Source organism: Tarenaya hassleriana, unplaced genomic scaffold (genome assembly GCF_000463585.1).
Source record: "Tarenaya hassleriana unplaced genomic scaffold, ASM46358v1 Cleome28, whole genome shotgun sequence".
Lineage (NCBI taxonomy): Eukaryota > Viridiplantae > Streptophyta > Magnoliopsida > Brassicales > Cleomaceae > Tarenaya > Tarenaya hassleriana.
Genome location: NW_010966021.1, coordinates 1433096 through 1460456, shown reverse-complemented (window position 1 = coordinate 1460456; position 27361 = coordinate 1433096). Strand labels below are relative to the sequence as shown.

Below are 27361 nucleotides of genomic sequence, written 5' to 3'. Positions count from 1 at the left end.
AATAATTATAGTTATTCTGTTTTTATATTGGATTTCAATTTGGTCCCGGTTCGATTTTGAATAAGAAAAATATTTGTTTAAAAATTTTCGATTTGTTGGATTTGGATTATTTGATTTGAAAAATTATAATATATTTGTGTGTGAACTTTGAGCTCCAGAAATATAAATGTATCATATGTTGAGTGTGTTATTTTGTAACGATCTTTTGATCTAGATGTTGAATTTTTAAACTGTGAAATCTAGGATTCGAACTTTCCAGATATCATATTAGCCATCAAAATGTTAATCATAAGAATAATGATAAATATACATATATATATATATATATATCACAGTGAATAGAACTATTTTATCACATTGATTTTAACATCAAGAAATCATGTTCAAGAAAGGAGAAACATATGTGCTGACGTGAATGGGGTCATACGTAACGTACCGTTACTAATTTACAAAACTCCAAATCTCTAAAGTTGCAATTTAAACAATTGAAGGGCGGTCCAAAAAATCATCAAATTAATAGGGTGATTAACGCATGCATGGATGGCCCATCGTCACCAATGATATGGTAAGGTTTTAACCAAATTTAGTTAAACATTGATTACATGCAACTCATCTTCGTCATTCCAAAAGAGGTCCATTTCATTTATTTATATAACCACATGGACCACTACCGTTGTAAGCATTTCAATCATATATCATGGAGCCATTACTATTACAAGTTTATTAAAAATAAATAAAGCTAATTGCAAACAAAATAAATTAGAGAAAAACTCGTAAAATTTTTGAATTTATAAAATGGTACAAAATAAATTCTTAAATTTTTCGTCTAACAAATTTATTGTCAACCTTACAAAATATATTATTATAATTCTCAAAAACTTATAAAATATATTATTATATTTTCCAAATTTATGTATTAATCAACATCGTCAACAAATTTTCTATCACTAAATAACAAATTTAAAAATTATAATAATATATTTTATAAATTTTAAAATAAACTTATTTAGAAAATAGTTTAGAAATTTGTTAGAAATTTTTACAAGTTTTACCCGATAAATTATAATTCGAGTATTACCAAAGTGACCGACAATCTCCTCGCACAAAATCTCGGACATAAAATTACAAAACTACCCTTTCAGCTCGTCTCCACTATTCCTCGCTAAATCAGTCCAAGCGCCTCCGGAGGTGGCCGAGTCGCTCCGCCGCGAACCCAAATCCGGATCCCAACCCGACCCGTTTTCCCCAAACCCGTCAAGAACTATCCCTCCGAGCTGCAGATTCGACGACAGTACAGAACTGAAACTCCCGCCCAAATCCACACCCTTCACGCCCTGATGATTTCCAGCCGGCGACCCGAATATCACCCGGGTCGGATCTTGATCCTGACACAAAACCCTAGATGACCCAGACCCGGAATTCCGATCCGGGTCTCTGACAACTTGATTCTTCTTGGACCGTTTGGTGTTCTTGCGAGAGCCGCCACCGACGGGGATGTTGCGAAGGGCTCCTCCTTTGGTCCAGTATCTTCGACAGCTCTTGCAGAAGTGACGAGGTTGCGAGAGATTGTAGTTGTTGTAGTAGCAGAATTTTGTGTTCGTTGAGTCGCATCGCGGGCACTTTAGTTGTTCTTGCTCTGGGAACTGTGGCTGTCCCACCATCATCGCTTGGTAATACGATGCTGATGTCTGATCCTGCATTTTCCCGGAAAAAATTTGGGTTTTTTTTTTCTCGTTGGGTTTTCCCGGAAAAATCTGGATCAAGCAAAAAGTCTGAGGATTTTTAGTCTCTGATGATTCAGAAAACTGAAGAACGGCGAGAATTTGAACGGTCTGCGTTTTTCTTCGGTGATTCAGGAAACTGGAGATAAAGAAAAAAGATAACTTCTTTCCTAAAATAGAAATACTTTCTGAAGAACAGACAACAATATCAGGTTTTTCTTTCTCAAAACACAGTTTGTGTTCTTTGATAATTTAATAAACTGGAAATAAAGGCAGAAACTTTTTTCCCCCAAAGGAATATTTTCTGAAGATTTTGGAAGGATTTATGCAGAAAATAAAATGCCCTTTTGTCCGTACGATAAAGAAAAGATCGAATCTTCAGGCGGCGGTGGCAACAGATTGCAACTTCCCATTGGGTTTTCGAATTTTTTTTTCTCAGAAAAAAAAAGTATAAAGAGAATGAAACGAAGATATTTTCTCTCTCTAGATTCTTATCCTGTAAATGACAAGTCGAACCCTTTCTCTCTCTAGAATTAGGATTGAGGAGAGTGTTGTTTTAAACGACGGGACAAGTGATACCAGCCTTTATACTGCACTTTTTGTTTTTGACATATTTTTTTTATAATCTAAAAATTTATGGTGATTCTAGTTTAATTATATTTTCCAAATGATCGAAAATATATATACACACTTTACCAAAATATATATATATATATATACACACACATATACAAGTGAATGAAAAAGCCAAAAATTATTTCAACCGCCACACAAGTCAAACTAGCCATGCAGAAATTGTACACGTAATAAGTAATAACCATAACAAAAATGTTTATTAATCAGGGTTAAAAATGTAAAAGCATAATTAAACAGAGATTAATAAAAGCTTCGAATTGGATGATGGACTCTCATGATCACTCGTGCGTGTGAAGCAATGTAAAGGGGATATCGTTGAGGGACCTCAAAGATCGAATCTGGACCGTCTATTGATTTTCAGTCATAGTGTGATCGCATCAGAACCGTATATTTGTCTCACGCGTTAAGCTGCCGCAATGGCTGACCATTTGTTCCGTGTTTGTGATTTTGTCGTCAACACGTCTGAGCTCTTGTCGTGAATCCTACGGCTATGACTGTTGTGTCAGAGTGAAGACAGATGGATGGACGGTTGAGATTGCATGGGGATGGAACTAGTAGATATATGAAGGGACAGATTTACATTTCCAAAATTTTCAAACATAATATTAGAATCATTTGTCCGTTTTTCAGATCTATGACTTGAATCTATATAAAAAAAGATTAACTTTTTTACATATATAAATGCATTTAAAGTAAACAGTTTCAAAATATAAAAGCTTTCTTATAAAATTATGGAGCGTAAATCAAAATTTAATTTTTTTTTATAAAAAAAAAAACAAGAGCCATTGTGAATCAAAGTGGCATTTATTTTAAAGCAACTACTAAAACAACAAAGAATCAATAAAACAATGATCATTTGCAAAATACACCAAATCTTTCCGGCATGTAATTTTCAAAAGAAACCCAAAGAGCATAAAAAAGGCCGACAAAGACTGAAACTTGAGAGCTACCAAATCACTTCGCCTCCTCATCGGATTCCTATGACATCGTTCATACTCACTACTACCTTCAGAGCACAAGAGCGCAATCTTCTACACTGAGAGATATGGATGTGATATGATGGAATAATGCTTCATCAGGTCTGAATCACTTGAGCCGAGAAAATCAAAATCGAAATCGGATCGGACATACCCCTCCTTGGAAGAAATGAAAACCCGGTCCCAAGTCTGAGCCGGTTTTCCATGCTTTCACCGTTCGGGAACCTGGAAAAAGCTTCCAAGAACCCGGAAAAAGCTTCCAAGAACCCGGAAAAAAGAAACGTCTGCTTTCTTCTTTCTTATATCTTTAAGCACAGTACATGTACAAACTGTTGGCGGCGGCACATGCGATCGAGTTCTCTGTCGGGTGCCAAGCGAGATGAAGCAACTTCGTCGTGAAGTCGAGAGAAGAATTCCCGTTGGCATCAGCTCCTGGACTCTCTGATCCTGTTTCCATACGCGATATGGTATATTCATGTTATGAATCTATGATATATTCACTCATAATCTCGTGGCGGAAATAGGGCATGGAAGAAAGAGAGACGCCCAACCTCTCCTAACGACTCGTGTTATACTGCTCAATGATCTTGAAGGCCTCGATGGAGTCGGAACTTGTTTCCTACAATTACGGCATGAATTTATATGGTATCAAATGTTTACGAAAACACCAAGGACAAGGAAAAGGAGATGCTTTTAATGGCAACCTCATAGGGTTTTTGCTGGCCTCCAAGGTTGTAGCCTCGGTACTCCCGGGGGAAATGCCAAATACCCGGAATAAATTACTGGATTCGGATCAAAAACAGGAAAACATTATCACAGCAATTCGAGGAATCATATTACATTGAAAAAAACAAAGAACAGAAGGAACGGTTCACATTGAAGATATACCTGTAAGAACCTGTAGCTACCCGTAATCCATCACTGCTTAGGCAACACTCGAACTTATCGAAGATGAAGTCATTTTCATATAAATCACAGAGCTGTGAACATTTAAAAACTAGGTACCATCAGCAATGCCTGAAATCATCAAATGCAACACGAAGTACAGAAAAAACTGACCTTTGGCCTCAAATGCTCATGAACCTGGAACGTTCTTACTGGACCTGAATCCATGTTTATGTCCCATAACTGACAGTAAAATATGACTTGTTAGTCAAGTTTTCATTGTAAGGCACTTTCACACCAGCCATTGGCTACTTCAAGGGCAGGCCATATAAAAAACAGAGATTTTTACGAGACAGAGAGCATGAATGATTTCAGAAGTGTGAACCTTAAGTGTCATGTAGTCACGGCTAAGTATGTATCTTCCTCCTTTTGCAAATTTGATGTCTGAAATTGAAGCAATGATCTCCGTGAAAAACGATCTTGAACCCGCCGTCTCTGGTTCATCAAACCTGCAGTAACAGAACAAAAGATTTTATTACTTCATTTGCTTCTTTGCAAATTTAGCCTACTAGGTAGTGGTACTGGTACATCATAACATCAGTACCATAGCATGCATACCCTCTCGATCTTGGAATTCTAGTTGTTATATTAGAAAGTATACACTCAATTCTAAAAAAAACTACTTTAGTTGAAATAAAGGAAAGTTTTCTTTTTTGTGACGGTGTGAAAGCTGTTAACAATCATATTGACTAAAGAAATAAAATTTTCAGAAAGGAATGCCGCATTCACAAGAAACCTAAAAGAACTACCAGTCCAAAAGACTTACAATTTCGAATGCGAGTCACATAAAGCAGACTGCCGCAGATCAATCAGGCGAACTGAGCCTTTCGAACTGCTATATGCTAATGTATTACAATGTGTAGGATGAAATTCCGCTGATGTGATAACCTCTGCAAGCACAAACATGATGCATATCGAGGCTCAGACTAACTTCCTCTTGTGTGAAACGTTCCCACTTTAAAGAAAACCAAACTTGTAGGAATCGAGCAAAAGAGTAAAATGCAGTCAACTCAATCTGTAAGGTAACATATAATCGAACTAGATATATCTACTGAAACCCAACTTATCAACCAGGATATATACTGTACAGTATCCAGTAGTTGATTATTTTTGAGCTGTGTCCTTTAAAAAATAAAAGAAAATTAAAGAGGGTTCACCATATCATGTAAGGAAGATGTCGAACTCAGGGTATAATGGTCACAAAAATTGTTTAGTTAATAGCTTGAATAATATTTTCAAGCATACTTCAAAACAAAAACAATGTGACAAGCCTCCACGGCTTACCAGTTAGGTCTTCCATATTTGTAGGCTTGACATCAACAATGTTGAAACTTTGATTGCTTATCTCCAGGTTCCAAAGATTTATTCGCAGATCATCAGCAGAGATAAACGTCTCACCATCACTTCAAATTTAAGAGGAAATATCTTTAGAAGAACATGACCCAAGCAAATAAAGATCTCTAGAAAATCTTTCAGCAATGGGATCATGGGTCCCACCGCATGAAGATGCAAGTTTCTATCAGAAGTTAACAGGATGAGCAATAAAAACTCCGAGATAAATAGAGTCAAAAGAAGTCAAGTACCATATGGACAGAGAACCTACCTGTTGTTAGAAATTGAATTGATATGATAATCATGAGCATGAGCATACACTCTTCGACATCTGGCTAAAAGACTAGTTTCGTGACTAGTTACCTGTAGGTTGCAGGGAAAAAAACGATTAGTCTAAGCATGAGGGCAAATCGCCAACTAATTTTGCTAAATTTTCACAAAAAATCGACCCTGCAAACGAGCTAGAGAATAGCACCCAGCAGAAGCTTAAACAAGTTGCTTGGTTCTTTGCTGTGGGTCAAGCTTGATTATTTACATTGTTATTCAAGTTCATACTGCAATAAGCACGACTAAAATATCTAGCCACACCACAAACGATAAACTGAAAACAAAATCGCAAAGAGTACAACTACCACTGGTAACCGCAGCGATGGGATGCCCCCTGCCGGGAATGAGAAGTCATTACTTAAACAATTGTGTGCTTTGTCCGGCAATCCCCCATTCATGGGGCATGGGTTCAGGCTGCTTGAACTAGCAACCTTTCCATTTCCTACTGCTCTGGAAGCATCTGTATTCATATCACAAATTTTCTTGACCTTTTTCTCTTGAACCTGTTTAAACTCTCACATGAAAAAAGGGAAAAGAAACACCTTTAAATATTCATCTTAACTTGTGTTTGGTCAAAAATCCATGAACAAGAACGAAAGATAAACCGTAAGGTGGAAAATGTTACAAAACTTTTATAGCCCTGTGTGAAAATGAAGAAGTAGGACATTCACAGCCAAAAAAGGACCTAGAGAAATCGAACTATAAGATGTATGGAATATATGACCATCAGACTGCTGAATACCGGACCAGATGCAGATCTTCCCTAAGAATCAGTCCAAAAAAACGTTTTCCATCATCCAGGACCTGTCATCCAACTTCAACATAACAAATATTTTTTGTCGAAGTACCACAGATTTCTAATTATACACCATAATTGCACACAAACAAACATGATGGTATGGACCTCAGCTCCTATCAAGACATTAAGTGATCCAGAGGCCAACAGATCATGTGTAGGAACTTCCTCACCTTCCAAAACTTGATGGTTTTGTCGTTTGTTGAAAGGAGAAAAACAGCACCATTGGCTGTTTGACACCATCTGATTTTGTTAATTTTCTCCTCTATCTCCAAACTCTTCAGGTAATCAAACTGGAAGAGAAGGACAGAACATATGAAGCCAAAACAAGGTACAACACAAAATTGTAGTCGAAAAGTCAAACAAATACCTCAGGTTCATGGCTTTGGAATTCTGTTTTATATCGAAACTCTGGGTGCCGAGGTGGAATGTCTGTTCTCTCAAGATCTCTTCTTGATCCACCGACCTATAAACCATAGCGTGTAACAAACTCATAACAGAAAACTAAATGTCAAATTATGTTTAGGCAAAGCTTGCAAAGGCAAAGAGGGCATACACTCTTTGCATCTGCTCTCTCGAAGATAACAACCCGCCCCCCACGGTCCCCAGTAGCAAGATGGTCACCACGTTTATCAAATTCAATTGCAGAAATTATATCAACTGCAGAGAGCCACCGACCAAACAGTTTAAGATTTTAAACGGAAATGGTATGTAACCTGAATCCACCAAACCATTATGCATCGCACATTCAATTTCACCAGCATATTGCAATATGGATATTTGAGCGGGATCAAACAGCTAACAAAAAAGTAACCATGAATTCTTTCTGGAAGGACAGAAAAACAAAGCTCAATTCAAGCTCAGGAAGAAAGAAAACAATTTGAAGCCTAAATAGAAAATTCTACTAAAGATTAAAACCTTCAAACCAAAAAAAAAATGCATGGTCATCAAATTCCAAAACCCGATAATCAAGCGTCCCCTTCATCAATGAGACCAATTTCCACCTTCCTGTTTTTTCCTGACAAGAACCAAACCTAACTATATCTCAGAGCTACCACGTGCAGACAGTAGAGTTAAAAGTCACCAATTTAGCCAACGAAACTTGCAGATGCAATCGAGCTGACATTCAGAGTCTTCCAATAAGTTAGCATACAGAAAGCTCAACCAAAAACCAAAACTTTTCAATAACCCACAAATGAAAAACGTAATTTCTCGACAATCCGAGGAGCGCAATAGATCTAAACATCAAAACCAAACCCTAATCTCAAATTGTACAGATTAGATCCAATGGCAAGACTACAAAACAGATGCTACTCAAGCACAGATGCTACTCAAGCACAGATGCATCTATACACATTTATACATGCACACAGGTGGATCGATACAGACCTTCTTGAACTTCTTCTCCGGCGCTGCGTTCGCCGAATACCTGAGAGAATCTCCATTCCAGCGGCGGAGGCACGTCTGTCGTAGCTGCGACGACCTCATCACCACCGTTCATTGCCCCTCTCTCTCGCTCTCTCTCTCCCCGATAATCTAATGGTTAAAGGAATCAACAGCCTATGATTACCTCTCGAATCAGGAAACACAACGGATCAGGTCAGGAATCACGCAAAGCCATAGCTTCCGATCTCGAGTTGTCCATTCGAGCTCGCAGATTGGTTTCTCCCAATTTGAAGCGTTCGATCAATCAGTGTTGAGAAGATTCCCAGATTTCGACGAACAAAAATCTACACACACACACACCACACTCCAACATTTTAAAAAAAAAAAAAAAAAGGACCAACTATCTGACTTCCACTTTCTGATAGGGCAAAAATGGAATTTCATAAATATGTGTGTGGGCGTAACACTTTTTTTTTATATATATATCCGGATTTTCTATTACGGTCGAGGAAAAGATTTAAAACCAAAAAATATCTGATTTGATATATAATTAAAATCAAAAATATAAAAATAAAAAGTTTAGAAATATATCATTTTATCCATAAAAATTGAATATCAACAAAATGGAAATAAACATAATCTGATATAAAAATCGAATTTATATAATTTCTAATATAAATTGAGTAAATTACTATATCGAATTCGATTTGAATATTGGTATGGATTATTGGTTATTTTTTTTGTTAAGAATTTGATTTACAGAAGTTAATTGGTATAATATTTTTTTTTTTTGAAACAGGATAATTCAAAACTAAAAAATAACCAAACTGAATTTAAGTGGGTACCCAAAATATCAATCTATAAATTAATTAGAAGAATAAATGGAAGAAGAAAAAAACAAAGAGGTAAGATCAAATTTTGCTTTAATACTTTTCAAAAGAAGATTTCGCTTCGAAGAGGTGAGATTTCACAAATAAGAAATCTTTTCAAAAGGGAAAAAAAAAAACAAGATGAGACATGTAATATTATATCAAAATCCAAAAATAAAAATTATTTTTCATTATTATAGTAATCCTCACAATGCGCCGCACGTGCCAAGTGGCACTGTCCGAACCGAATCCTCCTTCCATACAAACGTCGATACATACATATGTATACATATACATACACATGTGTATATATGTTCATGTGTGCGTATATAACACAGTGGCTGACAGGTAGGTAGGCATACGTAATTCCTTACACATTCTGAAGATGGCGAGGCAGATTAAGACAGAGAGCCGCCATCGATGTGGAATGTCCTCTTTTTCCTTCTCCACAAAACACGACGAAAAAAGAAATGGAACCCGAAAAAGATTACGCAAATCCAAAGGAATGAAGACAAAGGATTCATAGAGTTGTCGATGTAATACATCTTTATATCGACACCCACTAGTTATCGGCATGAGTGTCGTGTTTGTCCAACCAATCTGTGAGCGATGAACACCTGACGACGTTTTTTCCCCAGCTTGCGTGAAGGTGGTGATCCGATTGGGCTCCGTTTTCTTCTCCAATGGCGTTTTCGCTTGGTACTTTGATGAACCATTCGCTGGTTTTCCCCATATTTTCGAGTTTTTGATTCGTTTCTTCTCCTTCTTGTTTGTCGTTGTCATGTTCAGTTCATTGTTTGTTTTTCTGATTACCAAGTTAATTGTTAGCTTATGTTTTTACAGTTCTGGTTTTGTTGTCTTCTACGTGATTAGTGCTCGATGAAATGCCAAGCTGAGCTTGTTGCTTCAATAGAAGTCCTTATATGATCAAGAGTCGACGCTTTTGATTCATGTTCTTGTGGTCACCACATATTTTATCACAACTCATGTTCTGTCTTACTTTTCAGTTTCCTGATTCCGGTGCTAAGGTATCATTTGACGGTTTTATGCAGGGAGCGTTCCTTGGTGTGGCAATGAACTGGATTTGGCTTCTTATTGCTTCCAAAGAACCGCCATAGACATCATAAACCTGTTATTCATCTGCTTCTTCTACTTCCTCTTGATAGTTTATTCTGTTCTAAAACATTCTATTCCCGTAAACAACAAGAAGAACTGGATCTTTGTGGTCACTGCTATGTGTTGTGTGGTTACAAGTTTCGGGTATTTAGTTGCTGGAGTAACCAAGCTGATTGCAGACACCAGAGACATAAGTGACTTGTCTTGGGCTTTTTGCTTTGTCAGAGGAGCCATTTGGGTCTCATTGGCTGTTTCGTTCTTCGCTAATGGCCCGAAGTGGTTCAAGATTCTGATATCTGTTTGGTGGGTATCGTTTGCTTTGTTGGATTCAGCCGTGAAGATCGAGGTTTTAGTGAGAAGAGAAGGTATCTGGATTTTCGACATGGTAGCCTGGCCGATGAGCCTTCTGCTTCTCTTTTGCAGCTACAAAAGTTTTACAGGGTCGGCTTCTCAAAATAAAAGTGAAACAGATCTTTCCGACCCTCTATTACCCGGAAAGCCTCGACATAACTCGCTGAATCTATCCACTGCCGGGTTCTTCAGCAGGTTAACGTTTTCTTGGATCAACCCCTTGCTTTCTTTGGGCTACAGAAAACCATTAGCCCCCGAAGATATCCCAACTCTGGTTCCTGAGGATGAGGCTGAATTAGCTTATGAACAATTTTCTCAAGCATGGGATTCTCTTATTGCGGATCCGAGCTCAAATAACAGAGGAAACTTGGTTTTTAGAGCAGTTTTAAAAGTTTACTTCAAGGAAAACATAGTCATTGCTGTTTGTGCGTTTCTCCGAACTGTCTCCGTTGTATCTCTTCCTCTCATGCTTTATGCCTTTGTGGAGTATGCAAACAGTGACCAGAGAGATCTTAGAAGTGGCGTCTTGAACTTGGCTTGCTTAATCATTCTGAAGCTAACCGAATCATTGTCGATGAGGCATTGGTATTTTGCCTCCAGGAGGTCAGGGATGAGGATAAGATCGGCCCTGATGGTCGCCGTGTATAGAAAGCAACTAATGTTATCGAGCTCGGGGAGGAAAAGGCATTCGACAGGAGAGATCGTGAATTACATTGCTGTGGATGCATATCGTATGGGAGAGTTTCCATGGTGGTTCCATTCGGGATGGAGCCTAATGCTGCAGCTTTTGCTTTCAACAGCTGTTCTTTTCGGAGTCGTTGGAACGGGAGCTTTCCCGGGTTTGTTCCTTCTTATTCTCTGTGGTTTCCTGAATCTACCATTTGCAAAGATGCTTCAGAACAGCCAGAAACAGTTCATGGTTTCCCAGGATAATCGCCTAAGAGCCACCTCTGAGATTTTGAACAGTATGAAGATCATTAAGTTGCAGTCATGGGAAGAGGAGTTCAAGAAACTGATTGAATCTTGTCGTGCCGATGAATTCAAGTGGCTGACTAAGACTCAGCTTACGAAAGCCTTCGGTTCTTTTCTGTATTGGATGTCCCCTACCGTAGTTTCTTCGGTTGTATTTGTGGGTTGTGCTTTGCTGAAGAGCGCCCCATTGAACGCGAGCACCATTTTCACTGTTTTAGCTACGCTGAGAGTAATGGCACTGCCCGTCAGAATTATACCCGAGGCGATTTCTGCTATCATCCAAGTCAATGTTTCTTTCAATAGGATAAACAACTTTCTGCTCGATGATGAGCTAAAGAAGAATGGCGAAATCGAAAGAAATGAGCCGGTGAAATCTGGAAAAGCTGTTTACATACAAGCAGGTAACTTCGGTTGGGATCCAGAGATTAATATTCCAACTCTTCGAAATATAGATTTGGAAGTAAAGAATGGGCAAAAGGTTGCGGTTTGCGGACCGGTCGGAGCGGGAAAATCGTCACTATTGCACGCAATACTCGGGGAAATGCCCAAAGTATCTGGAACTGTAAGCAGCCACCTTCCCTGATTTATCCCAACATTCATTGGAATTCTGAATATTGATTTCTCTTTGCTTTTCTCTTTCTGTTGCATTATTTGAAACAGGTAAAAGTATCTGGATCCATTGCATATGTTTCTCAGAGTTCTTGGATCCAGAGTGGCACCATAAGGGACAACATTCTCTTTGGAAATCCCATGGAAAGTGAAAGATACAATGCCGTTATTGGAGCGTGTGCTTTAGATAAGGACATAAGCAATTTCGAGCATGGCGATCTCACGGAAATCGGACAAAGAGGGCTTAACTTGAGCGGAGGACAGAAGCAAAGGATTCAGCTGGCTCGAGCTGTCTACAACGATGCCGATGTTTATCTCCTCGATGACCCTTTTAGCGCTGTGGATGCACAAACAGCTGGAATACTCTTCCATGTAATTCACATTTAAAGCTCTCTCGTCCGATGCTTATATCAAATTATATACATGGCCACTTAACATGAAGAATGATGACTGCAGGAATGTGTTGTGGAGACATTGAGAGAGAAAACAGTCATTCTAGTCACTCACCAAGTGGAATTCCTCTCGGAAGTCGATCAAATTCTGGTATATACAAAGCATGGATAAATGAAAATACACGTCTTTATATATGCCACACTTTTAAAAAGTATTGATTGATTGATTGATTGATGTTAATCAGGTTATGGAAGACGGGAGAGTCACTCAGTCTGGTACATATGGGGAGCTCTTGAAGGTGGGGACTGCTTTCCAACAGCTTGTGTCTGCTCACAAAGATGCAGTAACTGTGTTACCTCAAGTGAGTAACAAGAAAGGAGATAAAGATTCACACACAAAGTTAGGAACTATCGAGGTTGTTGAAAATGGTGAAGAAGAGATCGTGGCAAAGAACATTCCGGAAGTTCAACTTACGCGAGAAGAAGAGAAAGAGACCGGCCATGTTGGATGGAAGCCCTTCTTGGACTATATCCGTGTCTCCCGGGGATGGTTTCTTCTATGGTCAAGCATATTAGGTCAGGTCGGTTTCGTTGCCTTACAGGCTGCAGCAACATATTGGTTGGCCTTTGCCATAGAGATCCCGAAGATCGGTAATACGATGCTTATTGGAATTTACAGCATCATTTCAACTCTTAGTGCTGTTTTTGTGTACTTGAGGTCTTTCACCACGGCTCACCTCGGGCTAAAAGCATCCAAAGCCTTCTTCTCTGGTTTCACCAGTGCAGTCTTTAAAGCCCCGATGCTCTTCTTTGATTCTACTCCAGTTGGGCGAATCCTGACCCGAGTAAGATCATTTTCCCTTCCTTCATCCTGAGACAGTAAATCTCAATTACGGTATGATTTGGACGTCTTGAATGATTTGATACGATATTGCAGGCTTCATCTGATTTGAGTGCTGTGGATTTCGACATCCCGTTTTCGTTTATTTTTGTGGTGGCACCAATTATTGAGCTTATAGCAACTATCCTGATAATGGCATCTGTTACATGGCAAGTTATCATTGTAGCTCTTCTTGCAATGGTTGCAACAAAATATGTTCAGGTATTTAAGACATGATCTTGATTTATTTTCATCATAGCTGGTTTCCGGCAAAACCAAAGTCACTGGTAACAGTTGTTTCTTGTTTTTTTGCTGGAAAAGGATTACTACTTAGCCACCGCTAGGGAGCTAATTAGGATCAATGGAACAACAAAAGCTCCAGTGATGAATTATGCTTCAGAGACCTCACTTGGAGTGGTGACAATACGAGCATTTAGAACGGTAGAAAGGTTCTTCAAAATATACCTAAAGCTCGTAGATGCAGATGCTGTGCTCTTTTTCCTGTCAAATACCGCCATGGAATGGGTGATTCTAAGGATAGAGGCTCTTCAAAACGTGACTTTATTCACTTGTGCTCTTCTGCTCATCCTTATACCAAAGGGCTACGTAGCTCCAGGTGCATTTCATGCATTATCAACCCATTATATGGTTTTCTTTCTGTTCTTTGTTTCAGATATGAAATCACTGTTTCGTTTTCTTGTCGAAAATATAGTTTGAACTCGTGTATGGTGATGCAGGACTAGTCGGGCTTTCACTCTCCTATGCCTTATCACTGACACAAACTCAGGTTTTCCTGACTCAATGGTATTGCACCTTGTCGAATTCCATCATTTCGGTGGAAAGGATAAAACAGTATATGCACATTCCGGCTGAGCCTCCGGCAATTGTGGAGGATAGAAGGCCTCCTTCCTCATGGCCTTCCAATGGTACAATACAGTTGCAGGAGCTTAAGGTACGAACCCACTGAAACATTAGTGGTGGAAGGGTCATCTCCCGATCATTATTCCATTTGGACATGAATCGTGATTCGGGGGCCTTTTGTTTTCAGATAAGGTATCGCCCCAATGCTCCATTGGTTCTCAAAGGAATCTCTTGTACATTTAAGGAAGGGACAAGGGTCGGGATTGTAGGAAGAACAGGAAGTGGAAAAAGCACCTTAATCAGTGCTCTGTTTCGCCTTGTGGAACCAGCAAGCGGGCATATACTGATTGATGGAATTGATATCTGTAGCATTGGCCTTAAGGACCTGAGAATGAAACTCAGCATCATTCCTCAAGAACCAACCCTTTTCCGGGGATGCATAAGGACCAACCTTGACCCGTTAGGTCTTTACTCCGACGATGAGATATGGCAGGTAAAACAAGGTTTCCTCCATTACAGAGCTGCAGATGTTAGAAAAGGAACATGACCAGTTTACTTTGTTGCAATGAGTTTCCTCCATTACAGAGCTGCAGATGTTAGAGAAGGAACATGACCAGTTTACTTTTTTGCAATGAGAAATCCCTGTCTGATGTACAATTTCCTCTCTGCAGGCTCTCGAAAAGTGTCAGCTCAAGGCCACAGTTAGCATTTATTTCCTGGGCTTGGGCTTTTTGGTTTCACGTCTGGACAACAGGGGCTTGGTTTATATCCGTATGTTCTCTGTGTTCCACTGTGATATAATATTGTTCTTAAACAAAACGTCGAGTAAAATAATGTGCTTCCCCAAAAAAAAAAAAAAAAAAAAAAAAAAAAACACTTGCGTGTTCCGTTCAAAACCCGGAACTTACTTGGATTCAAAAGCTAACATACTTTGATTCGCCGAGAAGTGAGCGACGAGGGCGAAAACTGGAGCGTGGGGCAGAGGCAGCTCTTCTGTCTTGGAAGAGTACTGCTGAAGAGAAACAGAATATTGGTACTGGATGAAGCTACAGCTTCCATTGATTCCGCTACTGATGCAACATTACAGAGAATTATCAGAGAGGAGTTTGCCAACTGTACTGTAATAACAGTTGCCCATAGAGTACCAACTGTCATAGACAGCGACATGGTCATGGTTCTGTCCTTTGGTAATATATATATATATATATATAGATAGTTCTTTCTTCTGTGAAACCATCTTCGATTCCATGGACATGTTATGATAATGCCATGAACTATGATTTCATGATTTCTTTTTTTTTTTTTTTTTGTGGCAGGTAATCTGGTAGAGTATGACGAGCCGTCGAGGCTGATTGAGAGTAATTCTTCCTTCTCCAAGCTCGTGGCTGAGTACTGGGCCTCTTGCAGGGGAAGTTCTTCACAAAATCTTCGAATCCATCAGTGAAGGAAAAAACAGAGTCTCGAGTTTGCGTGGTACGCAAGGCACTGGTGATTCTGAGTAATTTAAAACTTTTATTCATGGAGAAAATAAAAGTGTACGGTACAAAGCCGGGGCAAAAGTTTGAGGCATATTTGCACACGTGTCGACATCGAATTAATATTACATATGCAAATACGTCATATCGAGTCTAGTCAATAAAATACAAAAAATTAAATTCTAATCCATATCTGATATATATATGTATATATTTATAAATATATACGTATATAAACATATTCATATATATATATATATGTACATACATATGCATATATATACATATAAACACATACGTTAATATATAATTTTGTTAACAAATTCTTATCCCAAAATAATGAACATTTATTATTAAAATCTTGAACAAGGCAAATCTTAGTAAGTAGTATGTAATTTTATGTAAATCTCATTTGAATAGAGCTAAATATAAAAATAATTTCAAAAATGAATATTATTTAAAATATTTTTAATGTAAACAAAAGTATTTTGAACCGATTTCGATGAATTCAAATAAAAAATAATTAAATATAGTCAAAATATAAAATAACCATCGTTAGGACAGTTTTTAATTATTTTATATTTTCTAAAAATATTGAAAAACGATCTGGATCTTAATTTGAATTTAGTTTTTAAAAGATTCAGAACCCCTAATATCATTCGAAAAAAAATAATTAAATATAGTCAAAATATAAAATAATCATCGTTAGGGCAGTTTTTAATTATTTTATATTTTCTAAAAATGTTAAAAAAACGATCTAGATCTTAATTTTTTATTTAGTTTTTAAAATATTCAGAACCCCTAATATCATTCCAAAAAAATAGACTAAAAACTTAATCTTTAAAAAAATCGTGGGTGATCACAAAAAATCAATTAGGATCCTAAGTATAAGCCCCTACTATAACCGCGTATGATTTAAATTATTCAGTCCACGATATTAATAATAAAAACAAAAACCTATATATAGCTCCAATTTATTTAAATACATCACATGAACAAGTCATAATAATATGACTCAAGTTCCCTCACACATAAAACATAATTAAATCCTTATTTTTTATTTAGAATAAATGGATTGTTTTTTTTTTAATTCATTCTGTAATTTCACTCGTCTTATAAATTTCACTCTTCTTATGAACGGATCTTATTGAGAACACTTGTTTATTTTCACTGAAAAAGTCTATCAAAATTAAAATAATCTACTAAAATTATTCATGTAAATAATTTATAGGAAGTATATGATTTTTTTTTCCCATACTTCTCTCTTTTTGATTCGGCATGAATAACAAATCCTCCATAAACAACAACATATATTACTTTAGATTTTAACCAAAAAAGGTTAGATTAAATGTAAATCCTCCTAAAAATGTAACAACAATTTCCTTACAAGCAAAGAAGTCGAAATAAATAGAAAAAGATTATTGCCCTTTCAGGAGTTTTTTTTTTATAACATATAAAGCCCATTATGATAATATAAAATATAAATGTCATATTCTCACCAACCACACATATATACACACAAATAAAAAAAAATAAAAAAAAATACGGACTATTGGTCCATTATGAATATTGGACTCCTGGTTCAATTTCTCGAGAGATAAATAAATAAATCCATTCGTCCTATAAATTTGAGACATTAAATGGATAAGAAGACACAAAAAGCTTTAAGAAAAAAAATATATATAAAAAAAAAAAAAAAATAATCAGTAGGGCATTCACGACAATGGTGCTCCAAGAAACGGTTGTCGCAAAAACAGATGAAGCATCTAGAGATTTCATTTTCAGATCGAAGCTTCCAGATATTTACATCCCCAATCACCTCCCTCTCTTCGACTACGTCTTCGAAAAATTCTCCGGCGACGTTTCCGGCGGGCAAACCTGCCTCATCGACGGCACCACCGGCCGTACACTCACCTACTCCGATGTCCACGTCGCCTCCCGCCGCGTCGCCGCCGGGCTACAGAGCCTCGGCGTCGGAAAAGGTGACGTCATCATGCTCCTCCTCCCCAACTCTCTGGAGTTCGCCGTCTCCTTCCTCGCCGCCGCGTATCTCGGCGCCATAGCCACCACGGCGAACCCTCTCTTCACGGCGGCGGAGATCGCGAAACAAAGCCGTGCCTCTGCCGCTAAAATGGTCGTGACGCAGCGTTGCTTCGCTGGAAAAGTCGCCGGTCTCCAAAACGACGGCGTTTTGGTCGTCATCACGGACGAGGACGGTCCGGACGAGGGTTACGTAAGGTACAAGAAACTGACGGAATCCGATGAGACGAAGCTGGACCGTCCCGAGATCCGGCCGGAGGACACGGTGGCGATGCCGTACTCGTCGGGGACGACGGGATTGCCGAAGGGAGTGATGATAACGCACAAAGGGATGGTTACGAGTATAGCTCAGAAAGTGGATGGAGAAAACCCTAACTTGGATTACAAGGAAGGAGATGTGATCCTCTGTTTCTTGCCCATGTTTCACATCTTCGCCCTCGACGCGCTTCTTCTGTCGGGAATCAGAGCCGGAGCCGCCTTATTGATCGTTCCTCGTTTCGAGCTTTCTCTCGTTCTCGAGCTGATTCAGAGGTGAGTCTATCCTCAGATTCTGTTCCGAGATTTTCAGAACTTAATTAGGAGAATTAGCCATTACAGGAGAGAGAATGGGACGAAGGAAATGAACGTGTGATGTGACGGAACTCTGTAGGTACAAGGTGACGGTGGCTCCGGTGGCGCCGCCGGTGGTGTTGGCGGTGGTGAAGTCGCCGGAGGCGGAGAAGTACGACTTGAGAACGGTGAGGATGGTGATGTGCGGCGCCGCTGCCGTGAAGAAGGAGCTCGAAGAGGCCGTCCGCCTCAGGTTCCCAAACGCCGTTTTCGGTCAGGTGCGTTTGCGTTTGCGTCTGCGTTTGTTGCGTTTTTTTTCTTCTCTACAATCATATAAAAAAACGTGCTGGTGGTAGTGGTGGGCCAACCCTCTCTTACCAACATTTCAAAGATACATAAAATATCCGACAAATGGTTTAAGTAATCACAAACATAATAACAGCAAGAAAAATATAGTATTTTCAATTAACGTTTGACAATTAGGCGTATTAAACTTTAAAAGTTTTTTAAAATTGAAAAGACTATGTGTAATTTAAATTTAATACATGAAATTTTGTCCCACACATGTTTATATATATATATAAGAATCGTCATGTTCGAATGAGACCAAAGTGGAGTTGGTGAGAGAAGCAGTGGATCAATGCAGTAGGTGTCCATGTGTCGGATCCTCGGCAATAAGAAATTTAAAAGAAATCAAACTTTAATAATATAGTATTCTATAGAAAATTAAATGAAATTTATGCTGATTACATTATTTGAGAAAATCTATAAACTTTATTTCTTTTTATATGAATGTGTATACTTTTTTAAAATATTATCATATTAACGACAAAACAATAAACTTTAAAATATAATATTACTATAAAAAATACTATATCAAGGGTTTGTCAACCAGCCTTTTATAACAATGATGTAATTATTTAAATAATCTAATTATTTAGAAGTTGGTGTAAGGTTTGACACATAACCAGCCAACTACTAAGTACCAAGGTCTAAACATTTTTTTTTATTTTCATTATCACTCATAATTTCACCACACTTTGCGTTCGATACAGAATGTGAACATATAACAAAAATAAATAAATAACATAACCAGCCAACTACTGGGATCCACTTTGTAACTAAAACATATGACAAAAATAAATAAACAAATAACATACACTTCACCACCAAAAAAAAACCTCATTGATTGCTATTCGTATGCTTATATGTCCATGTACCCTTTTTTTTTTATAATTTCGTTTAAATCTATCAATATATATATATATATATATATATATATATACCTTTCAAATCTTATAATACAAGATCATTGGCATATATATACATAGACAGCATAGCAATGGTACAATCATTTGGATCAATTATATCCATTTTGTATGTAACGCAAATGCGCACTTGATCACTATCAAGTGGGAACCAACCACGCAGACCAAAAAACAAAAGGGGGGGGAGAAAGTTGGTCCGATTATTAAATTTGTTCAGTGGATTGACATCACTGCTTGGAAAGTTACTCTCGTATTGTCATGTTTTGGACCAAAGCCATTGCCCACCAAATCACTCACTATGGTGCTTTTATTCTCTTTTTATTTTATTACTCCCCGTATAGTTTGTAGTTTTCTCAATACATATCTAAATAGCTATATATATATATATATATATATATTCATGCATTATTGTCTCCCACATAAATGTAAGGCCGAGGGATGACACCGAATGTTATAAAGACTGTAACGTATTGCAAATTTAATGATAACGGAAGGGCATTGGACCACCACACACAGATCAATATCCAGAGAACAATTACACACACACACACACACATATTTACACGTTTTTTTACATAGACGAATACAAACACGTTTATATGTAATAAAATACGTGGGGACAGGGGAAACCAGATCGGTTGGTTAGTGACAACTCACATTACCCATAAGGTTGTGAGTTCGAAACCCACCCATGCTGAACTTCCCCTTGAGTCGGTCAGTTTCGGCTGGTTTACCTGCTATTGCGCAGGGTCGGAGGTTTACTATCGGCATACCGACTATCCAGCCTTAGGGTTGGGGCGGCCGGAGTCTGGCCCAAAGGACCGTATGGCAGGTTCCCACCGTTATAAAAAAAATACATGGCGACAAATCCTCCAATGTCTTTTTTTTTTGTTTGGTTATGTTTTTTTTTACCACGGGCTGTGATAAAAAAAAATTACAGGGATACGGAATGACGGAGGCAGGGACGTTGGCGAAGTCATTGGCGTTTGCAAGAGAACCGTTCGAAGCCAAATCGGGAGCTTGTGGCACCGTCGTTCGAAACGCTCAGATGAAAATCGTCGACCCGACGACCCGAGCCTCCTTGCCCCGAAATCACCCCGGCGAAATCTGCATCCGAGGCGATCAACTCATGAAAGGTAATACCCTTCGGAATCACCCTTCTCTTTTTTTTTTGGGATGTTATAAACGACGTCGTGGGTCATTCGGTGTAATTAGGGTATCTGAATGATCCCGAGGCCACCGCGAGAACAATAGACGAAGACGGGTGGCTACACACGGGAGACGTTGGGTACATGGATGAAGACGACGAGCTCTTCATCGTTGATCGGATGAAAGAGTTGATCAAGTACAAAGGTTACCAGGTGGCTCCGGCCGAGCTCGAGAACTTGTTAATCTCCCTTCCCGAGATAGAGGATGCCGCAGTTATCGGGTGAGAAATACCGTTACCTAATCTCTCCTTTTTTCCTCGATAATCTCCGAAACACACTCGGTGTCTCGGATTTACATTGTAACCATCTCGAACCGTCCAGGATGAGAGACGAAGTGGCGGATGAGGTCCCGGTGGCTTTCGTGGTTAGGTCACAAGGGTCTAAGCTAAACGAAGACGGTGTGAAGGACTTCATCAACAAGCAGGTATTAACCGAAACATGAAACGCCAACCATAGATATATTGTTCAAATTGATGAATTCCGAAAACCCGATGATTGGAATACGGGTATGGTGAGTGTAGGTGGTGCATTACAAGAGAATAAAGGCAGTGTTTTTTCTAGATGCAATCCCGAAAGCGCCGTCGGGTAAAATCTTGAGGAAAGAACTCAGGACAAAGCTGGAAGCCGAGCACCCGAAATAAGGTGGAGCCGAAAGTCGCCGTCTCCGCTGTACGAGGTTTCAGAATTCCTATTATCCATTTTCTAATGATGTCGAACTTTCCATTTACTAAACTCAGCCTCTAAACCTAAGAAACCAACGGATCGGGTGTGTTCCTATTCTTGCTTGTTTCAGACATCAATCCACATCTTAAAAACAGGAACTCCTCGGCTCTTTCATGTTTCTTTTAGTTCTTTCCAGAACTATAAGATACATTTTCTACAGCAGAAACGCACCCATTACAGGGAAACCGAAAATCGGAAACGAAATCATGGCCGGAAAATCCTCGTGTAACCTAATACCCGACGAATCAAACGGCATAGATTTCAGAAACTAACCTGGAGAGAAGGATTGCCACAAATGAGAGACGAGCATGGTAAAAAGTCGGGAAACAAGTTCAAGCGCCTGCTCTTTCCATTATACATCTGTATTAACAAAAGATCCAACCCAACCAACGATATTATTACCACAAAAGTACTGTAAAACGAATTGAAGATGTCGCGGTAATAAGCCCACCATAACTGGTAATAACCTTTTCTTAACCTATTGCACGAAACTATCAAGAAGGTTGCATCTTTCTATCCATAACTAATGTAGACAAAAAAACCGAACAAGACAATTCATATGGTAAACTTTCGGCTTGAGGTTCCGAGCCTAAGGCCAGAACAGGGCGCTTGACTATGATGATTCCTAAGCACCACAACTAGATCGAACTAGACGGCAATGCATGATGCAAGAACATCTAATCTAACTAATTAACCGTCATATTTAAACATCCAAGTAAAGTCCACAACAGCAGAAAGCAGAACCCTTGTAAGAAAAAGACAGAAAAAGAATTAAAGGTAGCAAGTAAAGTCATGAACAAGCTTCGATTTTCGAAGAAGGCTAGCAATGTCCTAGGCATTATAACCATAAATGGCACGAAGAAAACGGCCCTTTGCAAGTCATGAACACATTGCTTTCTACCAATTGCTAGAGAATCACAAAAGATTTTGTCAATTGCAGGTTCATAAAACAACATTAGTTTTCAACTTTTCATCAAAGTAATTAGAACACTAAAGACACATCTAAACCCTAAATTAATCATATATGGTAAGACGAGGTCCTAGAGTTTCGCACCTGAATAGGACACCTGTGTATATGACCTCTAGGCACCTCAACGGACCGATGCTATACAACGCGGTTGAAGAACATCTATGGACTAATCATTTTCTAACATCAAGGCTATTCTTACATATACAGAACACATTCCCAAGACAAGATAGATTAAATGAAACTAAGTGCAAACAATGGATGGAAACATCCAGTCGCCGGGTTTACGAGCAGATGAATGCAAACAGGGTACCGCATTACTTTCTACCAATTGTTAGGTACTCACAAAACTTTTGTCAATCACTGGGTCATGTATAAGCACTAGTTTTCACCAAAGTAACCAGAACATTAGGCTAAACCCTAGGCATCAAACATACATGGTGCGACAAGGTTTAGAGCCTTCCATCTAAGATTATATGACTAGGGAAAAGGATATTTATAAATTAATTATATGCAAACATCAGATCATCCTAAAAATAACATAGCTATTACAATATAGGAGAGAAAAAATACGAAACTAGGTTCAAACAGAAGAAGATAAAAACCATTCACAAGTGCTCAGATTTACCAACAGATGAACGCATCATGACTAAAGCATTGCTTTCTAATTGCTAGAGAACCAGGAAATTTAGTCGATAGTAGGGTCATAAAGAAGATTTACTTTTCGACGAAGTAATCAGAAAATTGCCAAAAAATCTAAACCCTAGGCATAAACCATATATGGTAAGATGAGAACGAATCTTCCCCACAGCAATAGCCCAGGAATGATTATTCACCAAACAACAAAACATAAATGGCAAAAGTTTTATGAAATTTCAACAAATGGAAGATCATCCAGCATTTCCTGGTATAAACAATCAAGCTGTATCAGATCCAGGCAAAGACATTTCCATCAATAAGTAAGAAGGATTCTTTGTTGTCCTTTCCCTTTCTAACAAAACATTACCAAAGGGCAAATTGAGGTTTGATAAACTGATGTAGCTCAGTAGCTCTTAAGAAGTATCAATAAACCCTAAAACATGAGATCCCCCCCTACTATCTCCTCTTCCACCATGTTTTTACTCCCTATGGATCAGACCCTTCATCACAATTCTTCCCCCATCTTCAATACTTTTTTTTTTGGTTGGGTATGGAAAATGCGCGCAAAAATTGTCAGGAATAAGAAAGATAGACAAGAACAAGGAAAGTAACGATTTTGAGGTAAGAAAAGGTAAGGGACGAAACACTACGATGCCGGGGATGAGGAAGAAGACAGAGGACGAGGGGGTGGCAAGAGCTGATGAAGATTCGGAAGAGGCTGGTTTTGGGCTCTGCTTGCTCTCAGTATGAAGGGATGCTGCAAGAGCTGCTGCGTACTCCACCTCTTCGCCGGTTCTCTCTGCAGGCAACACGAGATGAAGTATCGGAACTCCACCGACGCCGACGGAGGAGCCTCCGGCGGCTGAGACATGCAAATGGCGCACATGAGGCTTGCCCAGTCACCTTGTCGGCTCACAGCGAAGGGAAATCTCCCCAAGTAGAACTCAAGGATGCTCACGCCCAAGCTCCATATATCCCCCGCGTAGCCGTCGTACTGCCCATGATTCAGGTCGGTGTTAATCCGCTCGGGGCTCATGTACGCGATGGTTCCCACCGATGAATTGCACGGATCCATGGTCTGGGAAAGGATCCGGCTCACTCCGAAGTCAGCGATCTTCACGTTTTTGGCGGAGTTTATGAGGAGATACGTGATGATTATAATTATATTCTTTTGAGTAACGAGATTATTTATTTCGAAATTAAGATATGATTATACAAGTTTTGTATCAAAATATTTCATGCTAATAACTCTCATCACTCAAAATGATAGTATAAAGAAAAGAATGATCCATGCATGAAGCATTGATACTATATCAATATATATATACATATAGTTTTGTTTAAACATATATACATATAGTTGTGAAATATATAAAAAATTCACTAAGAGAACCTGCCGGGAAAGGTCCGCGAGCTGCTGCTCCTGCCACACATGGACTCCTTCTAGAGACCCTTTGTCCATGAACTCAAGCAGAACCTGGATCTCGCCGTTGTGGTCGAACATTTGATGGCATTTCACCACGTTTGGGTGGTCCACACCGCGAAGGATCTCGATCTCCCTACAGATCTGACGACGGACCATGTCATCGTGGTTCCCATAGATCACCTTCAGTGCGTACAGTTTCGACGTCGGCCTGTGGATCACCTTGTAAACCGTCCCGCCCGCGCCGCTGCCGATCCGGTTCACACGCTCCAGCTCCGACAAGCTCCTGGCGGCGGAGCTGTTGTTGCAGGTGTCCGGCGTCGATGACGCATGGCCGCCGGACGTCGGCGGGAGAGGGAGAGGCACAGCGAGGGATACATCGCGCTGAGGGAGCGGTAAGGTCAGGTCCGGTCGCTTACGGGGACGGCTCCGAGAAGGCGCGGATAGTTCAGGAGGTGATTGCATCGGTCTCATGGCTCAGGAGCGCGACGGATCGAATTCAAGCTCCTCGATTCTCACTGTTCCACGATCTGAATATCAAATCCTCGAGGGCTCTGTCAAGGGTTTGTTATACCTCCTCCATGATCAGGTCCATGGTCGTCTTCTTCGTCTTCGTCTTCGTCGTCGTCTTCTTCTAGGGTTTGGTGAGGTTTGATTAGTTCTTCGAGGCGATCGATTCAAAGAGAAAACGGACACCGAAGAGGATGAAGGTTCTTCGAAGAGGAGGAGGAGAAAAAACAAGACAAGAAAAGCGAAGTTATAACAGAGCGACAAAATAATAATAAAAAATGGTTAGATAGTGAGACTCAACGCTCGTATAAGGCGCGTGATACAAACGCGCATCGTGAAACAACCCTGGGTTTGGTGCGTTACTACACGTCGGTTGTGTTTCGCGTGGGAATAGCTTTTGATCGGAATTTAAAAAGAGAAAATAATGGAAAAAGGAAAAAGCAATTGTAAATATTAAAAAAAAAAAGAAAATCTCATCTAAATAATTCAACTGTATATCCAATAAATACTAATTTTTTTTAATTTTATATAGATATATAATAAAAAATCGAGAATAGTTTATAGTTTTTATTCGTTTTTATATCAAAATTAATATTAAATTTATATATTATCGTCAGAATAAAATTATCAACGATTTTATAAATTTCGTTTTTATATTAAAACTTTAAAGTATTAATTATATCAAATTAAAATTTTAGTTATTTTTTCAAAATTAGAAGAAGGCAAGTAGATATGGACACAGATCGGATATTCGAGATTTTTGAGATATCCGTATCCGTATTCGATGCAGAAAAATATTCGATTTATTATCCGTATCCGATTGGTATTTTTCGAATATCCACAATTTCGGATATCCGTAAAAATCACAGATATTTACGGATTTCCGTATCCGATCTAAAACATTATAAAAATTTAAATTAAATTTAAATAGCAAACTCAAATGTAAATAAAATGTATAATCTATTTAATATAAACTTTATTCAGAATTTAAACATTCTAAAGCAACACAAATACAAATGCAATCATAGTCTATCACATATAAATATATTCAAAATTCAAACTTCAAAACATTATAAATCTTTCGTATTTAAAAGTTTAAACATCATAAAACTCAATATATATAAAATATTTTTTGAATCACCCTAAAAAATATGCAAATATTAAACATTTAAAATCTTCGTACCAAATTATTTTTAGATTTAATAATATTATTATAAAATACAGATCGGATCGGATATGTCGGATAATTTAATTTTGATATCCATATCAGATAAGTATCTCCAAATAAATATTCGTATCCAATCCGTAAATTCCGGATATCTAAATTTTCGGTTCGGATACGAATCGAATAACATATTGGTTCGGTTTTTTCGGATATTTTGGCCACCTCCAAAGTCAAGAAAGGAGATATATCCAAAAGGACGTCGGACCATGTAACATTCCATTCTAGGGCCACACATTATAGAAAGTAAAATCAAAGTGTCTTTAATAGCGAGTAGCGACTAAAACTAGATAAGATTCATCAAATATCTGATGTATCAAAAGCATATACATATATACATAAAAGAAAAAAATTATAGAGTGATCGGAATCGGTGGACCATATTATACGTGAGACACGATTATCAATTCCCCTATTTATTTCTTATTTTTTATTATATAAATTTTAGGTTGTATCCCGATATATATATGGTATATCGAAATGGTGTTTTTTTTTTGTAATCTTGCTATTTAATCAACGCCCATTCGGGCATGGAATCCATCTAGATTCTCCGAAAAACAAAATTACGTATAACCCATCAACACGTGATGATTATAATTATATTCTTTTGAGTAACGAGATTATTTATTTCGAAATTAAGATATGATTATACAAGTTTTGTATCAAAATATTTCATGCTAATAACTCTCATCACTCAAAATGATAGTATAAAGAAAAGAATGATCCATGCATGAAGCATTGATACTATATCAATATATATATACATATAGTTTTGTTTAAACATATATACATATAGTTGTGAAATATATAAAAAATTCACTAATGTTTAAGAACCGTCTGATATAAAATTTAGAAAATTGTTACAAGGTTATTTTAAAACAACTTGCGGAGCCAAGTTTTTTTTAATGTAAATCGTTTGGAAGCCAAGTTATTAACTTATTACTATCTAGAAATTACCGTGTAAGCAGTTTCTCTAACATCCATCACACGTGCGAAGCACGTGACTTTAAGTTGGATCTGTCATCGTTCATTTCATTCAGGGAACGAAGCATTGGGACAAAGGAGAAGCCTTTTCTCTGTCTCGCGCCCCTCTTTCCATCTCTAGGGTATCCTCCATGGCCGGCGCTGGAATCCACCCGTATCATCAGCAGTGGCCGGGGGGGCGGGG

The 27361-nt window shown here is 38.4% G+C and overlaps 6 protein-coding genes across 8 annotated transcripts in view; 3 read left to right on the top strand and 3 right to left on the bottom strand.

The window, feature by feature from the left end:
- Positions 1–1007: 1007 nt before the first annotated feature.
- Positions 1008–2284, bottom strand: LOC104817932 (dof zinc finger protein DOF3.1-like). Its single transcript, XM_010547321.1, has one exon. The coding sequence runs from the start codon at positions 1698–1700 to the stop codon at positions 1131–1133; it is 570 nt and encodes a 189-aa protein (XP_010545623.1). The 5' UTR covers positions 1701–2284; the 3' UTR covers positions 1008–1130.
- An 858-nt stretch (positions 2285–3142) lies between these two features.
- On the bottom strand, positions 3143–8507 carry LOC104817931 (serine/threonine protein phosphatase 2A 55 kDa regulatory subunit B beta isoform-like). 2 transcript variants are annotated; one of them, XM_010547319.2, is made up of 14 exons: positions 8124–8507; positions 7291–7394; positions 7105–7200; positions 6908–7027; positions 6241–6441; positions 5883–5974; positions 5564–5682; positions 5046–5169; positions 4605–4728; positions 4394–4462; positions 4223–4314; positions 4039–4116; positions 3886–3953; positions 3143–3781 (listed from the first exon to the last, which is right to left on the bottom strand). In XM_010547319.2, exons 1-14 carry the CDS (start codon positions 8233–8235, stop codon positions 3642–3644), a joined length of 1539 nt encoding a protein of 512 aa, XP_010545621.1. In that variant the 5' UTR covers positions 8236–8507; the 3' UTR covers positions 3143–3641. The 2 variants fall into 2 exon arrangements, with proteins under 2 accessions (XP_010545621.1, XP_010545622.1); XM_010547320.2 differs by having other exon boundaries at positions 6244–6441.
- A 1159-nt stretch (positions 8508–9666) lies between these two features.
- Positions 9667–15790, top strand: LOC104817930 (ABC transporter C family member 8). The gene is made up of 12 exons (XM_010547318.2): positions 9667–9688; positions 10042–11990; positions 12089–12409; positions 12494–12580; positions 12675–13274; positions 13367–13531; positions 13631–13925; positions 14047–14261; positions 14358–14663; positions 14842–14926; positions 15118–15357; positions 15487–15790. The coding sequence occupies exons 1-12, from the start codon at positions 9673–9675 to the stop codon at positions 15612–15614; spliced, it is 4407 nt and encodes a 1468-aa protein (XP_010545620.1). The 5' UTR covers positions 9667–9672; the 3' UTR covers positions 15615–15790.
- Positions 15791–17303: 1513 nt separating this feature from the next.
- Positions 17304–21551, top strand: LOC104817929 (4-coumarate--CoA ligase 4). Its single transcript, XM_010547317.2, has 6 exons — positions 17304–18216; positions 18335–18512; positions 20443–20638; positions 20718–20931; positions 21032–21134; positions 21232–21551. Exons 1-6 carry the CDS (start codon positions 17369–17371, stop codon positions 21349–21351), a joined length of 1659 nt encoding a protein of 552 aa, XP_010545619.1. The 5' UTR covers positions 17304–17368; the 3' UTR covers positions 21352–21551.
- A 1737-nt stretch (positions 21552–23288) lies between these two features.
- On the bottom strand, positions 23289–25199 carry LOC104817928 (mitogen-activated protein kinase kinase 4). The gene is made up of 2 exons (XM_010547316.2): positions 24394–25199; positions 23289–24207 (listed from the first exon to the last, which is right to left on the bottom strand). Exons 1-2 carry the CDS (start codon positions 24934–24936, stop codon positions 23686–23688), a joined length of 1065 nt encoding a protein of 354 aa, XP_010545618.1. The 5' UTR covers positions 24937–25199; the 3' UTR covers positions 23289–23685.
- Positions 25200–27243: 2044 nt separating this feature from the next.
- LOC104817927 (U2 small nuclear ribonucleoprotein B'') overlaps positions 27244–27361 on the top strand; it is a 3669-nt gene continuing 3551 nt past the window's right edge. For both annotated transcript variants that reach the window (XR_772583.1, XM_010547314.1), the window contains exon 1: positions 27244–27354. Coding sequence is in view for 1 of the 2 variants with exons in the window: in XM_010547314.1 (XP_010545616.1) it covers positions 27309–27354 (46 nt within the window). In the remaining variant the exon portion in view is untranslated. The remainder of the gene's footprint in view (positions 27355–27361) is intronic.

Bases quoted from the DNA above. Each gene is read 5' to 3' on its own strand.
- LOC104817932 (XM_010547321.1), bottom strand. From the start codon at position 1,700: ATGCAGGATCAGACATCAGCATCGTATTACCAAGCGATGATGGTGGGA.
- LOC104817931 (XM_010547319.2), bottom strand. From the start codon at position 8,235: ATGAACGGTGGTGATGAGGTCGTCGCAGCTACGACAGACGTGCCTCCG. The intron at 5,683-5,882 runs GTAGGTTCTCTG...TTAAATTTGAAG, and splicing joins AATTCAATTTCTAACAACAG to TGATGGTGAGACGTTTATCT. The intron at 4,463-4,604 runs GTTCACACTTCT...TTTTACTGTCAG, and splicing joins GTGACTACATGACACTTAAG to TTATGGGACATAAACATGGA.
- LOC104817930 (XM_010547318.2), top strand. The intron at 13,275-13,366 runs GTAAGATCATTT...ACGATATTGCAG, and splicing joins TTGGGCGAATCCTGACCCGA to GCTTCATCTGATTTGAGTGC. The intron at 14,927-15,117 runs GCTTGGTTTATA...TTCGCCGAGAAG, and splicing joins TTCACGTCTGGACAACAGGG to TGAGCGACGAGGGCGAAAAC.
- LOC104817929 (XM_010547317.2), top strand. From the start codon at position 17,369: ATGGTGCTCCAAGAAACGGTTGTCGCAAAAACAGATGAAGCATCTAGA. The intron at 20,639-20,717 runs GTAATACCCTTC...CGGTGTAATTAG, and splicing joins AGGCGATCAACTCATGAAAG to GGTATCTGAATGATCCCGAG. The intron at 20,932-21,031 runs GTGAGAAATACC...CGAACCGTCCAG, and splicing joins GAGGATGCCGCAGTTATCGG to GATGAGAGACGAAGTGGCGG.
- LOC104817928 (XM_010547316.2), bottom strand. From the start codon at position 24,936: ATGAGACCGATGCAATCACCTCCTGAACTATCCGCGCCTTCTCGGAGC. The intron at 24,208-24,393 runs GTATATATGTTT...GTTACTCAAAAG, and splicing joins TATATATTTCACAACTATAT to AATATAATTATAATCATCAC.